General features: G+C 48.2%; 1 protein-coding gene and 1 long non-coding RNA gene across 2 annotated transcripts; both read left to right on the plus strand.

The window, feature by feature from the left end:
* The first annotated feature begins 1,766 nt into the window (after nucleotides 1–1,766).
* LOC135809354 (SWI/SNF-related matrix-associated actin-dependent regulator of chromatin subfamily A-like protein 1 homolog) lies at nucleotides 1,767–14,267 on the plus strand. Its single transcript, XM_065322688.1, has 7 exons — nucleotides 1,767–2,718; nucleotides 4,413–4,463; nucleotides 4,845–5,010; nucleotides 5,237–5,387; nucleotides 7,506–7,667; nucleotides 13,632–13,697; nucleotides 14,019–14,267. Exons 1-7 carry the CDS (start codon nucleotides 1,770–1,772, stop codon nucleotides 14,250–14,252), a joined length of 1,779 nt encoding a protein of 592 aa, XP_065178760.1. The 5' UTR covers nucleotides 1,767–1,769; the 3' UTR covers nucleotides 14,253–14,267.
* LOC135809353 (uncharacterized) lies at nucleotides 8,741–10,130 on the plus strand. The gene is made up of 2 exons (XR_010552185.1): nucleotides 8,741–8,864; nucleotides 9,016–10,130. It is a non-coding gene; the product is annotated as an uncharacterized LOC135809353 (long non-coding RNA).
* Nucleotides 14,268–15,201: the final 934 nt, after the last annotated feature.

A 15,201-nucleotide genomic window follows, 5' to 3' on the forward strand; every position in this document is an offset into this window, starting at 1 on the left:
GACTGGTCGTCCTCGTCGCTCGCAAACAAAATTAATAGTTGTGACCTGTCATCGCTGAGCCTTTGCGCTTGAATGATCTGGGTCGCGGAGTTGGTCGCGCTCCTGGCTGCTCAGCTGGCTTGCTTCGGCAAACCCGCTGCAAGTGGCCTTTCTTACCACACGCATTGCAAACTTCGTCCTTGTAGCGGCAGTCAGGCGCCTTGTGTCCAACGCCACCACAGCGAAAACACGTAGATCGTGCACCAGGCACAGGCTTTCTCGATGGGGTGCGAAGTTTGTGGACACCACCGCTAGCGTTCTTCGTATCCGTCGCGGAGACTTCCAGAGCGTCCCTGGTGGCCAGCTCATCAGCCAGCGCAGCGCGTCCTTGACGGCGTTGTCGAAAGTCAGTGCGTCCATGGCCAGGAGTTTCCTCCGCGTACCTGCACTCCTCAGTCCGCAGACGAAGCGATCTCGCAGAGCTTCTGCAAGATGGGCATTGAACTCGCAGGTCCTTGCCAAACGGCGAAGTTCAGCCACGTAGGCGGCGATCGATTCTCCTGGACGTTGGTCCCTCTGGTAGAATCGGTATCGTTCTCCAATGACAAGTGGTTTCGGTGCGAGATGTCCTTTTAGAGCCGCGCAGAGTTCCGCAAACGTCTTGTCAGTTGGGGCGTTCGGGGCCAGCAAATCTTGCAGCAGTTCAAATGCTGGACCTCCGATGACCGTGAGCATCGTTGCTCGCTTCAGGTCATTATCATCGATGCCGTTGGCTGCCAAATACTGCGTCAAGCGTAGTTCACTTGTGCAGTACGCAACTGGTTGAATATTACAGAGTAGAGCAATATAAGGAAGATAATGGAGGTAGTCCAAACACACGAGATAGCTAGCATGCAGGAATGGATGAATGCCAAGTGCGGTCATTCGACACTTCCGTTAAGGTCTAGCATTACCAACAATAGTCTGGCCCTCAGGTGATTCACAATGTCTGTGGTTACAAACACCACATTTACCACCATATTTATCAACCATAAGTACAGCTGCAGTAGTGTCTTCAACTAATTACTTCAATCTCCCGAGCCAAGCTCCGTATGAAGACATCCAAGGAGAAGATTGCCTGATGTCGATGAGTCCAGCGGGGACGAAACGTACGTCGCAATCGAGCTATGTCGTTGCTGTGTCATCTTCTATGTGCCATGCGCTACTTGATGTACCAGCCTGTTATGTCGGATACCGCCAACCATGCATCGACTAGGCGCCAGGCGCGAACTGATGGTGGTGGTGGTGAGAAGGAGAGCTCTGTGCTAGAACTAATTACTTTGCAGCTTAGAGAGCGTGTGTGGGCAGGCGTGTGTTTACCGCCATATTGCCAGGTGTGTCTTTACCACCATATATATCAACCATAAGTACAGCTGCAGTAGTGTCTTCAACTAATTACTTCAATCTCCCGAGCCAAGCTCCGTATGAAGACATCCAAGAAGAAGATTGCCTGATGTCGATGAGTCCAGCGGGGACGAAACGTACGTCGCAATCGAGCTATGTCGTTGCTGTGTCATCTTCTATGTGCCATGCGCTACTTGATGTACCAGCCTGGTATGTCGGATACCGCCAACCATGCATCGACTAGGCGCCAGGCGCGAACTGATGGTGGTGGTGGTGAGAAGGAGAGCTCTGTGCTAGAACTAATTACTTTGCAGCTTAGAGAGCGTGTGTGGGCAGGCGTGTGTTTACCGCCATATTGCCAGGTGTGTCTTTACCACCATATTTTATCAACCATAAGTACAGCTGCAATGGTGTCTTCAACTTCATTCTCACAATGTACAGTGCAAAGACAATTTCTGAAAAGTATCTTGTGGATCAGTTTGCTTGAAACTGATGCAGGTTTAGCTATGTTTCGTGCAGGTGGGAGACGCCATTTGGCTCTCCTAACTACGAATCTTGGACGTCGATCAGCGTCTGGGGAAGCAGCGAAAGCCCCGCTACCGGATTTCGACACAGATGTGAATATTCCTGAGCATAAGCTACGTCGACCCGCAGTACCACAGGGCAGCTGGTCAGGACTGGACGGGTTGAAGCAGAGAACACAGGGATCTCTCATACCGGAGACTCTAAAGGGCATGGCTGAGGATAAAGATTTCCAAGTCACTGCTGAGCAGCTCCGTAAGATGGGTCAGGTGAAGTGTTTCCATGTCAGATACTCCTGGAGAATACAAGTCGCAAGTTCGTTATTTCTTTCAGTGAGAAATGCTCGTTGCCATTCTCTTTGCTGTGGAATTGAAACAGGAGCAATGAGCTCACTTACCCCGGAACAGCGTCGCAGAGCCGAGGAGAGCCGGCAGAAGGCGCTGGCCAGACGCAGAACTGCTCAAACTAGTGCTTCTGCTACAAGTAACTCGACAACAGCAACCTCTGGTGGTAACTTCCACAGTAGACATGGTGCTGCAGTTGCTGCTGGAAACCAGACAAGAGCATTTTCTACTACTAGTAATAGCAGTGCATCGAAAGCCCCGGTTTCAGAATCCCGTAGGAATGCGTATGCCCAGTACTATCAACAAAAGCACCAGGGCATTGTTCCAAGTCGACCCCTGAGCAGATCTGAAATGGCAGCAGCTGCCACTGCCAGTCAGCTTATCAACGTGATTTTTCGCATGACGTCAAGAGATCGCTTTGCCGCCGACCTACCAAGATCTTCCACACAGATATTGGAAGTGTTCAAGTCCATGCGCACGAAAAACTACAGTAAGGCTATTTATTAATACTTCGACATTGCGGTGTTAATCTATCCTCCCTCTCTTGCCGGTTTGGCAACGGGATGGTATATAGAAGGTCACAGTCCAGGGTGTCAGTTTGGAGGTGACACGGGTGAGGTCAGTACAGGCGAAGCACTGCTGCTGATGGGACATGTGCACACGTGTGTGCGAGTACCGTAGACATTTAGCCTCTAACAAGGTGATGATAGCAATGCTACTGCAGAAACCATATCAAGCAGTCAACATGTTGTATTCAATGAGTTCCCCGAGAACTTGTAACATGGAAATTGTGGGCACAAGTTACGCGATCGAGTCCACCAACTAAACCAGATTTTGAACAGTCAGACGTGCACAATCTAGCACAAAACTGACAAGGAGTACTGGGACATTCCACAGCATGAAAGTCAGCTTGAGCACGGCTCGATAGCGCTAACCAACGGCCTTCCTACTTGGAAGGTTCCTGGATATGCCCATGTGCCCACAGTTTCCATGTTACAATTTGTTTCCTGGGCTCACCATCTGAGTTCCCCGAGAACTCTTATTCTATATTGAGATCTGAAATTCTTTCTGACGTTAACCTCACTGATTTGACGTTAACCTCACTGATTCGTCAGGCGAAATAGCACGTCATAGTACATTCGAGATCAGCGGGAAGAAGATGACGACGTCCACTAATTTAGTATCTGTGCACACGAATCTGCTGTGTGTGTTACTCTGTGTGTCAAGCTATGGCATCATCGCCTGTGGTTCCATGCCTAGCATGTACGTCTGAACCATCCTGCAAAGTTTGAATGACGTAGGTTGAGCGATCGCTCCGCGAAACATACTTTTTGAAATTCTCTTCATAGTATATCTTCCACCATTGAAATTTCGAATTTCTTCGAATTTTTTGCTGAGAGGGGTGGCTTGCAACCTCGATATGACTTGTTCCAGGCATGCTTTGGAGCCATCGCCTGTTGAAACAGTGGCGGGAAGCTGCCCTGCAACTGTTCCAACAGGAAATTAATCGATCCGAGAAAGCGTGAGTCCGCGAATCTCGGTTGAATATTGAGTATTTCAAGCCTTTTCACGACGAAGATGGAGTTCTTTTTGGAGATGGACGTCGCGGCAAAGGACATGGTGTCTGACTTCTGGCGTCTGGTGAAGCCAGGGATCATTTGTCCAGTCAGGTCGGCAGCCTAACCGTCGGTAAGCTTGTGTTTGGATCCCGTTCTGCTCGATGTGGTAGATCACAAACAATTTGATATCGCACAAATTGATCTCAGCATCGTCGTACGGTATTTTATATTCAGAAAATCCCAAAGTGTCTCTGTGTGGCCGTCCTATGCCACGAGAAACTCCAATCAGGCTCCTATGTCCTCTGCCTTCATGATTGAATGTCCACTTCGTTTGAACAACGAACACAACAATCGAGGACGGCTTTGCAATGAAAAATACAGCTATACTGGAGCTGAAAAAAAGAAGAAAAAAACGTGCTCAGGATGAGACTCGAGTACACGCATACTCTCCCAGCAGGTGAAACGAAAATTTTTGTGAAAAATGCGAGTCGCCGACTGACCAGTAATTTCGCCTGACGTCTGCTCAGGAGGGTCAGGTTTGCTCTAATTGAAATCTCCTATGCAGGTCCTGGGCACTTAGCGATATTGATTGTTATGTGCTTGTCGTCTTTTCTTCTCTACTCAGATCCCGGCAAAACCGAATGGTCATTTGCTCTTTCGGAACACGATGCCTTGGGTAAGGGAGAGCGATTAGGCCGGCAAAGGAAACCACAACTCAATAATGCTGCGCAGGCTTCGCCTTGTTCTGCTGTCAATCTATTGTTGATCCAAACTCTACACGTGCAGTCATAGATGCTGGGCCAGCGATACTGGTAGATTGCCAGCACGCCCGTATCCAGATCAAGCAGAAGCCCTTTAGGAAGCCACCCATATCCAGATCAAACAGAAGCGTTTCTACTAATGGTTCCCAAGGTTGATGACTTGGAAGTTGAGTCATGACCAAGGCAACTTGTCATGTACTTTTTTTATACAGCATGACTCGCGTGACAGGATCTTCAAGGCTGTTCAGCATGATTATTTACTCCAAATTGTGTCACTGTACTTTTCTTCCTGCCAGTGAAAAAGCTTGCGAAGCTGAACAACTGTCGACCGAAGCCGATACCATCCAAGGTGGTGAAGATGCTGCTGGGCTCAGATCCTCTGCAGAGCTCATCTCCTGTTTTGGGACACATTGGTCCCACGCTGCTCAATGCTCTCTTCCCGTTCCAGAAGCAAGGTATTGAGTAAGTTAGTTCTGTGTTTTCTATACAGCCTTTCAGCAATTGAATATCATGTACCTTCCACTTATGGACGTTGTTACTTGTTCAAAATTGACCAAAATTTCTGGAAGGATGCTTTTAGATTTCCACCGCTTGTCCGAGTGGGAGAGATTGGGGAATCATTCTAATTCCTGCCATAGACGATAGTGTTTTTTTGTGCTTATGCTGGTGCCTGTGTCTGTGTCTTAAGGTTTGGAATATCTCGCAATGGTCGTGTGTTGCTGGCAGATGAGATGGGCCTTGGCAAGACGGTACAAGCCATAGCGCTGGCGGCTTACTACCGCAACGAGTGGCCTGTATTGATCGTCTCACCATCCTCTGTTCAGTACATGTGGGCCAAGGTACATGTCATGCATTGTTCTTTCTTTTTCAACAGCAAGAGTCTATTCTCTAACATGCACACACACATAGCAGGGACGTAGGAGGGTTTTGGAAGTGGTACGACCGAAGGTCGGTGCGGCCAAAGGCCGTGTTGGAGGGGGTCCGGGGGACCTCCCGCGGGAAAATTTTGTAAAAAAGACACAAAATCCTGCGTTCTGGGAACTTCTGGCGCAGTGTGCAGTCGAGTCGAGTACTATACTCGTACTAGTGGTCTACGACTGCAGATGCATAACAGATCTACGAGTACGAGTCTAGAAAAAGGTCAAAGTCTGATGCGCATATGCATCGATGGATCCTGATTTTTTTTATTACGGTTTTGCACGTTCCGGACGGACCACACTTTTCGAAAAGTGGTACGGCCATGGTCGTACCAGTCGTAGCGGGTGCTACGCCCCTGCATATGCAACGTATACACTTTGCTTGCATGCCTGCGTACTACGGGTATGTATAACGAGTACTTACTAGAATATTATTGAAACGCGCTCTATTCATAGGAGGTTGGATACATGTAGATCATGGTCAGGGCTCACAGTAGGCATGCAGGACCGACAAAAGCGTCGTGCGAGGGCGGGTTTGGTGCACGTGAGTCACGTGACCCCAGGAGAGTACCGATCGTGTACATCCCACGCATCCAAAACAGAACAGAAAAGAGAAAGAACCCGAGTTGTTATTGTACCATGTGTACTGTTCTCGTAGTTTTAGAGCCGATGTTCGCGATATTTTGGAGGAGAAGGCGAAACGCAACCTGTGCTAGTCCCAGTAAAAACAACATGCCATGTTCGACCAAGAGCTGATCCTACAATGAGCGGTCGTGATGATTCCACAGGTAAGAAGACAAACAAACGAGTCAGAGCTAGCCAGGTAGGTAACGCCGAGAACATGATGATACCACACGGAGCTGGTGATCGGATGGAGGTGAACGGGACCAGCAAATCCACCGGGCTTTTGTCGAGGGCCACTGAAGACCAGGTTTCCCAGGGTGCCAGTTCCTCCATGATGGCGAAATGCGCTGCCACAAGAACTCCAGCGAGAATGAAAGCACAGCAACCAACGCCGCGGGCGAACTGAGGAGAGAACACTGAACAATCTGTGCACAATGATTTTCTCTTCGACGGCACGCGTTGTTGTTCTGCTGCATGCATGCGTTTTTCTTGTTGTTTGATCTTCACACATTTTCGCGCAAGCGGTTGCGCGCCACTGGGACTCGGGGTTACTAAAATTAGTACAGAGCATCTCCCCCTTGGTCGATTTGGACAATCTATGGCTCAAAATTTTCAGGAGACCCTGGCAAAGAAATTTACCGAGACGTTTTTGGATACTCCTTTCGAATGCTGTACTATATCTCACGAAGTTTACGCATATGCTCTGGCATACCCGTGTGAGTAATGAAAGTTTGTTTCGGTAAATCTTTTGGAACACCTGTCATCTGTGCCTGGGCCAAGTCTCAGCTTCGTAGAACCAGGCTGAAGTGCTGCTAACTCTTTCAAACACCCCCTACTTCGAGCAAAAATGCGACGAAATGCTGACTGCTGATTGGCCAAGCTGGCATTTCGGAGCACGTGCACCGCCCCCATCTAATCGACGCTTTTCTACGCAACTGTGAGCCCTGATGTTATCCTGTGTGACAAGACACATTGTTCAGTGTTCAGTTATCTGAATGGTCTCAGAAGGACTTATTGGTGATTAATGCTAGTGATTACGCAAGGTTGAACAGTCCCAGTTGTGTGGCTGGTTTACTCTTAGTGTAGCATTGCATTTTGTCTGGCTTTGTCTGCCAGTTATTTGGGAACTCGTGGCCTGGCACGAGGGAAACATGGATGCAGTGCATGGGATTTTCGGTCTTTGGCCACTTTGTGGTGGGTCTGATCTACTCACCTCCCACCGCTTCGGAACTGCATCTGCGCCTTGATCCAAGAGGGTGGTGGCGTTCCTGCGGATGCGGAAAACTCGGCCTTTAGCCGAGCCTTGCGCGACCCATGAATATATATATTTTTTTGTTGTCTGCCTTTACTTTGTTTCACACAGTTATACACCTTAGGAAGACCTTTACTTTGTTGTTGTTGTTTTTGTGCACAAAGTCGTTCCTGCATTGGATTCCATCCTTGGAAGAGTCAGACGTCAATGTGTTTCGTAAGGGCACGGATGATCCGAACAAGGGCCTGATCAACATTGCTAGCTATGGTCTGCTATCCCGTCATCCTAAGCTCTTCCAGGAGGAACGGTATCAAGTCGTCATCTTGGTGAGTGGTGGTGCATTGCATGTGGCGTTGCTGTGTCACGCTGTGTATGCCTGAACGACACGTGCCACAAAGGCTGTGTGTGTGTGTGTGCCAGCTAGTTCGGTTGGTGGGTACACTTATGCCTGATTGTGTTGGGTCTGTTGCCAACAGGCTCGGCTGCATGATGGTGTGTTGTTGTATCTGCCACCTTTGTTGGTTTCAGGGTTCATATACTTTCTATTTGAAGTATACATACCTGTTAACCATGGACTGCTTCTGGCTAGATTAACTCTTGTGTAATCAATGGTGCTAGTGATGCTTATATCAGATTCACTCTGATTTAGCCACCCACACTAGTAGCAAGTATTACCTTCACTGGGGGCAGGGGTAACTGCAGTTGGATCCCGGGACGGATACCCTGATGCCGTCAATCCTTTTTCTGCACCTTGTCCTCACCCACTTACTGAGGTGTGGTGAGCCCATAAGTGGGATCATTTTCAAGTCCACCCAGAGTTTTGGGGATTTCAGGGGGTGTCGGCCGTTGGGCGGTTCAATAGCCAATTGAGCCATCTTTCCAGGATTCCTTTTGAGTCTCTCTCCCCTTTCCCGGGGAGACCCACGTGACCAGTTTTGGCAGTGAGCAACAAGTACAAGTGTGTGTGTGTGTGTGTGTGTGTGTGTGTGTGTGTAAGCATGTAATAGACGTGTGATTGGGAGAGAATCTTGGAAATATGTGGAGTGCGGGGACACACGTAAGCAAAGACCTGGTCTGAATGCATACCTGCCAAGTATCCAGATTTTTTTCGGGATTATCCCGCAATTTTGGATGAACTCCCGCGATCTCGAAATTCCTGTCGATTATCCCGAAATTCACTGTACAAGAAACAAGCTTGATATTGTACTTGGAGCACTTCAAATGACTTGTCACAGGCCAGTAATAGACCGATCCCCTTATTATACCGGGTTCGAGCACGGGGGCAACCTCACTCGCGATCGAGCTAGTTTTTGAACGTGACAGCATCTTTGACAGTGTGTTTCAGGTTTGTTTTGGAATGTCCTGCTTAGTTCAAGTAGTTTGCGATGGCTTCGAGTGGTGCTAAACCTCCTGCTGGTAGGAGCAGAGTCTCCGAGAGAGACATGGACTGTGATGCCGCTGCAGGATTTTTTCAAGGCGCGGGAGGGAACGATCTCGGGCCACAAACAGGAGTTACTCCAGAGGTGAGTTTTTTTGTTGTTGAAATATTCGAATCGCGAATCGTGTTGTGAGATTTATTTTGTGCCTAGGCTACAGCAGACCACATTTCTTTCTCCTTGCGATCGGTGCTGAAGATAATATTAACCATTTTCTGGTCTGTCTTTTCCTCTCCAGAGCCATCTTCTATGAAGGTAACCGTGGTGCTGCCAAGTCACCAAGTCGCGATCAGCAGCCCTGAAGTGGAAAATCGATTTTCCAACGATCTGGTTGGACATCAGCCACTAAAGTACTTCTGATTTGCCTGTAATGACAACAGCAGCCATCCTTGGACACCTTGCAAAGACAGGAAAGCCACTGGTGGAAGCGACTGCTATGAGGTGACGATAGCAGTGCAGTGGTGATCGCTGTTTTGTCAAGTCGAAGGGCTAGCCAACCCAGAGGAAGCATAAAAAAACGATGTGCAGTGCGTGTTATTTGTTGAGCGTGAAGAGCTAGAGGAGGACAGTGCAAACACATGGACGGAGTGGATGGTGTTTGAAGAACAGTGTGCTGTGTGCCGGCTGGTGGTGATGGTGGTCTTTGTCAGCATGTATTCGTGCTGCTTCTTGTGCTGGAACACTTCTCGCCCAGGAAGGCAGATTGCGTGCTCCCTGGCCCTCAGTTGGCTATGGGGCATTTGTTCCAGGAACATTACCCCAGAGCCAATGATGAGTCATACCTTTGAAAAGTCGAAGCTTGCTGTTAATCGCAAGCGTAGCGCAGTGGATTGCTCCCTCTTCGAAGCACGAGGGCCAAAGCTTGCCGCTGTCTGCAGCAAAGTGTGTGTGTGCGGTTCTTTCGAACCTATGAATATACCCCCCTGCACGTTCAGAGTGAACTATTTTCTAGTATATTTAACATCCTCAACCCGCCACCACCATGCGCTCTTGGCCGAACTAATGCACGAAGCATAAACACACCAGCACAGCAAGGACACTTCCGTTGACAGATATTGTTTACGCCTCTAGACCGCTGTTTCTTTTCTTCGAGCTCATCGTTAGAGGAGGATAGTAGCAGGATACTAATGATGATATAATAGAAGATGATAGACGGTTTATGGTCCGATATTGATGATTGAATATCTAAGAAAGCAATGACAGTGATTGCGAAATGGATAATATTATCATGATTATATGCCAGTCTGGTAATGCGTTGTACTAGTGGACAGTATTGAAATCATCACTGCATTCGATGCAAATATTGGTATACCTTTGGTTTCAGTATTGGAAAAAAAGAGTAAGAGAACCTGGTTGATTTGGTTGCATCTGCGACTGGCTACTGGGTGTTGTGATCAGCAATGTTACCATGGGAGAAAATAAGAGCGCAAGGATCTGTTGGGTCTTGTTGTGCCGGTGCGAGAACCCTAAGTGCATGGCAAAATAGAACTGTTTCATCCACAATGCAGAATGTCTTGCGGTACATGGCATTGATGACTGAACATCTCGCCAGCTCGCCCAAATGGGGATCATGCCCAAACGGAGGAACAAGAACTTTCCAGCTCAGCTAGCTATATAGTATATACCGTGAAACGGATGATTAACTTGTGCTACGCATTACAGCTTCTGTCCCATTCGGCCCAGGCTTAGACACATCAATGCCAATAGCAGCTGATCCTCCATTACATGCTCATTGGCGATTTACGGCCACCTCCAACTGTATCCGCCGTCCCTCAGCTTCCGTCTTCGCAGATCTGGCTCGGCGCAGTACATTTTCTCGGCTAGGCTCAAAGAAGTCCCACAGAGCGGTCCAAACACCTGAAGGCAAACCAGTCAGAAACTGGCGCGGCTCAGAGTCTTTCTTTATGTTATTGTACGTAAGCTGTTTTTCGGCTTTCTTCACCCCATCGTCCAACTGCTCCATGAGACTCTGTACACGAGCTCTACTTGCTGCCAACTCCTGATGCAGATGCTGCACTTCCATTACAGGACCAAACTGCACTAAGCCACTAATGCCGTTGCCTCTCAGCAAAATACTGGTTTGCGAGCATGGGGAGCTCGTGATGCAGACGCTGCACTTCCATGACCGAACTGCACTAGGCTCAGCAAATACTGTTTTGCGAGCATGGGGAGCAGAGCGTCCAGACTCCACTCTCTTGCGAAAAGCAAACCTGGTACCGTAGGACAGCTGTTTGGTTTCCTGGACTCATCCTGCCCTTGTAGAGCTGGCAAAACGATTTCGACTTCGGGATCGAAATGATCGCTGCATCTCAAATATTCAGAGTGACCCTAAAACTACGTCCTTCCTCACGGGGAATAGCCTGGATCCGCTTGCTCCAGGCCGCTGTGGCTCCACACGACGAAAGGAGTGAAATGACTTGTTTGCTTCGTCCTCCTGTTCTGACAGTGAGGAACGCAGCAATGATCCTGAGAAGGCATCCTGAAGTCGTAAAAAGGAAGACGTCTAAACAAAAACAAAACAGCTCAAATCAAAAGTCCTTGTGGCATTTTTTGTAGACAGGCTTGCACTGCGTGTAGATTTTGCGTGCTCTGCATGCACTTCGCATGCGAGAAGTCACGCAAAGCCGAGGTGAGGTTGGTCGCGTGTGTGCAGCAGGATCCCACGCGACTGCGGAGTTGCCCCCTTGCTCGAACCCAGACAATAATAAGGGGATCGGTCTATTGTCCTTATTGATCCCGGACCGCCATAGCTTGCAGTACCAGTGGATCTCCTAGTGCTCCTGTGATCAATCATCTATTATCGAAATGGTGCCATCAAAAGTTGAAAAAAGGATTTGTTGGTAAAAATATGACATATCCCGAAAAACCAAGGCAAATTCCCGGAATTTGCCATGGCGATCCAGAAAAAGCACTCTCAGTACTTGGCAGGTATGTGAATGGAAGCAGTGATCTAGCCAAAGCCGGCTCAGCCGGCAGAATGCCGGCTGGGAGGGCGACCCAGTCACCCCCATGTAGACTGTAGTGCCCCATATCCTAGGCGTAGGTATGTACAGTACAGTACAGTACATAGCACTGGCTACTTAGGCTCAGTGCTAGCTCGTCACCCAAGCTCAAATGCACTTGAGTATGCACTTGCGTACGTCAGTAAAATGTAACAGGTTGGGTCATGGTTCGCTGCTTCTGGTGGTGTACATGGCTGTGGCTAGGCTGGGTCTTGTCAGATGACCAATGACTATGTACACTGCATGCAGACATGACCTTGGTGAACACATGATCCATGCTCATGTAGCTGTTTGCTTCCTTTTCCATATTTTGTTAATTTACCTATAATCACATTCACGTTCACAACTGCCTCATGAATGACCATAATTGGACGAAGCGAAAGGAGATGCAAGCTACAATGAAAGATTTGTAGTGGTGTGTGTGTGTGTGTGTGTGTGTGTGTGTGTGTGTGTGTGTGTGTGTGTGTGTGTGTGTGTGTGTGTGTGTGTGTGTGTGTGTGTGTGTGTGTGTGTGTGTGTGTGTGTGTGTGTGTGTGTGTGTGTGTGTGTGTGTGTGTGTGTGTGTGTGTGTGTGTGTGTGTGTGTGTGTGTGTGTGTGTGTGTGTGTGTGTGTGTGTGTGTGTGTGTGTGTGTGTGTGTGTGTGTGTGTGTGTGTTGTGTGTGTGTGTGTGTGTGTGTGTGTGTGTGTGTGTGTGTGTGTGTGTGTGTGTGTGTGTGTGTGTGTGTGTGTGTGTGTGGTGTGTGTGTGTGTGTGTGTGTGTGTGTGTGTGTGTGTGTGTGTGTGTGTGTGTGTGTGTGTGTGTGTGTGTGTGTGTGTGTGTGTGTGTGTGTGTGTGTGTGTGTGTGTGTGTGTGTGTGTGTGTGTGTGTGTGTGTGTGTGTGTGTGGATACGTGACTGATGGCGGGGGTCTGGGGGCACAGCCCCCAGAACGATGCATTTTAACTGGAACGTGTTGGCCGGCTGGCATAAAATCCTGGCTAGACCTCTGGGAAGCGTGATCTGACCATTGGCGCATCGTTGGAAAGGATAAGGATGTGCTTTGATGACTTCTATCAAGTAAACATGTGCATGTTGTATTGAGTGTTGTGTGCAGTGCATGTTGTATGGAGTGTTGTGTGCAGTACATGTTGTATTGAGTGTTGTGCGCTGTACATGTTGTATGGAGTGTTGTGCGCTGTGCATGTTGTATGGAGTGTTGTGCACTGTGCATGTTGTATGGAGTGTTGTGTGCAGTACATGTTGTATGGAGTGTTGTGCACAGTGCATGTTGTATGGAGTGTTGTGTGCAGTGCATGTTGTATGGAGTGTTGTGTGCAGTACATGTTGTATGGAGTGTTGTGTGCAGTACATGTTGTATGGAGTGTTGTGTGCAGTACATGTTGTATGGAGTGTTGTGTGCAGTACATGTTGTATGGAGTGTTGTATGCAGTACATGTTGTATGGAGTGTTGTATGCAGTGCATGTTGTATGGAGTGTTGTGTGCAGTACATGTTGTATGGAGTGTTGTATGCAGTGCATATCACCCTCACTGTGATGTACATGTATTGCTATCACAGACAATGTGTAAATCAACTCCCGAACCTCACTGCCCATGTCTGACATAGGTACTGTATAAAAGTGGAGGTTGTGGCATTTCCTATGCATTTCTCTGTAATGGCGCGGTGTCAGTGAAACGGGTGTTGAAAATGCGGTTTGCCTCTTGTGTTCTTTGCTGCGGACACCTGTGACCTACTGAAGTACATCAATGTGGGTGGGGTTTCCTGCAGTCTGTACTCTCCCCAGGGTTGCTGAAGAGCTGTTTGGAACTCTTGGTTCACTCTCGCTTTGCATTTCTCTGTCATTCACTCCCAGGACGAGTCGCACTTCATCAAGAACCGAACAACTCAGCGTTATAAGGCGGTGGCACCCGTACTCCAGGTGAGTTATTACGTTCGGTGTTTCTGCAGGAGGGTTCAGCTTGAGCGGCGCCTAGAGCAGGCTACTGAAAGACCACGTTTATCAACGAACATTGACTTTGCCTCATCAGAGGAATATTCGTTCGGTTGTCTAAGCTACATTCGAGAGATTATTTGTTTGAAAGCACCATTCGTTGCATCACTACTTTACAGTATGCACGTCCATTCACTTGTTGGGGAATTAGTAGTTGAAACTACATGTACATGTACCTTTCTGTGGTGCACTAGTGGTTGATGGTGTAACTTATGTTGCTGTACGTGTATATATATGAGTGTTGTACAGAGAGCGTCACGCGCCATCTTACTATCCGGAACACCTGCTCTTTCTCGACCCATAGAGCTCTACACCCAGGTCGAATGTGTACGGCCGAAGCTGCTTCCTTACGCACATCAGTACGGGATACGCTACTGCGCTGGATTCCAGGTCTGTCGTGCTCTTCCTGACGTGTGTGAACATATGTGTGTGTGTGTGTGTGTGCGCGCGCGTGTGTGTGTGTGTGTGTGCACTCTGATTTAGCCACCCACACTAGTAACAAGTATTACCTTCACTGGGGGCAGGGGTAACTGCAGTTCACGGCTGTTTCTGCCAGCGATTTTTGGCCATCTAACATGGCGGGGGGTACCCGCTGATTTTTGCAAAAAATCAAAGATTAATCATTTTTACGTTGAGATTAAGGTGAGTTGCTATCATTCTTCCGCGATTTACCGCCGCTAGCCCCACATTTTTGATACTAAATCCGCGGGAGTGGAAAGCTGACGCGCACAGCAACATTTTGGTACCAAACATTCCTTGATCGGACGAAGGAGAAGGAAGTTGCTTTCTGTTTTGGCGCAGTGGAATTATCGACTGAAATTGCTGTCAGTATATTGTTAGCTACCTTCATCACGCTCGTGGTACGTCTTCTGGAGTTATTCAGTCACCACTCGAGGTTTTCCTCGCATCCTCGGGTAGTTGTCCGTTATATTTTCGCAAGTTCTTTTGAATACGATTGTGAAATCAAAAATACGATGGGCCTTTACTTTTCTCTGTTTCCAGTGGGAGATATGCACATCTGCGACGCATCGCACGACATGGAGCACCATGCAGCGCATTTACAGCATCTATGCCGTGTTGGAGGCGCAAAATTTACTGCGTGCTCCCAACAGACGAGATATCCAGTGTCTGACTACACTGAAACGATGAAAAACGTATTCAGTATTGATGTTTGTAATGACGACCCTACCATTCACCCAACATATATCTGTGCTCTTTGCCAAAGAGTGCTGAAGAGATCACAGAGCACAGAGAAGTTCAATCCCAGTGGCGGTGGTTGTGGACAAGGGGTAACATTTAGTTAGAAAAGACATGAACCTGTGATTTGCAGAGTCTGCACCAAGTTTCAAGAAAAATCGAAGGGTGGCCGACCAAGCAAACGGATAAAAACAGCAAGCGGAGCATGCAGCAAAAATGACATCAAGCAGTAGCA

This window comes from Sycon ciliatum, chromosome 2 (genome assembly GCF_964019385.1).
Source record: "Sycon ciliatum chromosome 2, ocSycCili1.1, whole genome shotgun sequence".
Classification (NCBI taxonomy): Eukaryota; Metazoa; Porifera; class Calcarea; order Leucosolenida; family Sycettidae; genus Sycon; species Sycon ciliatum.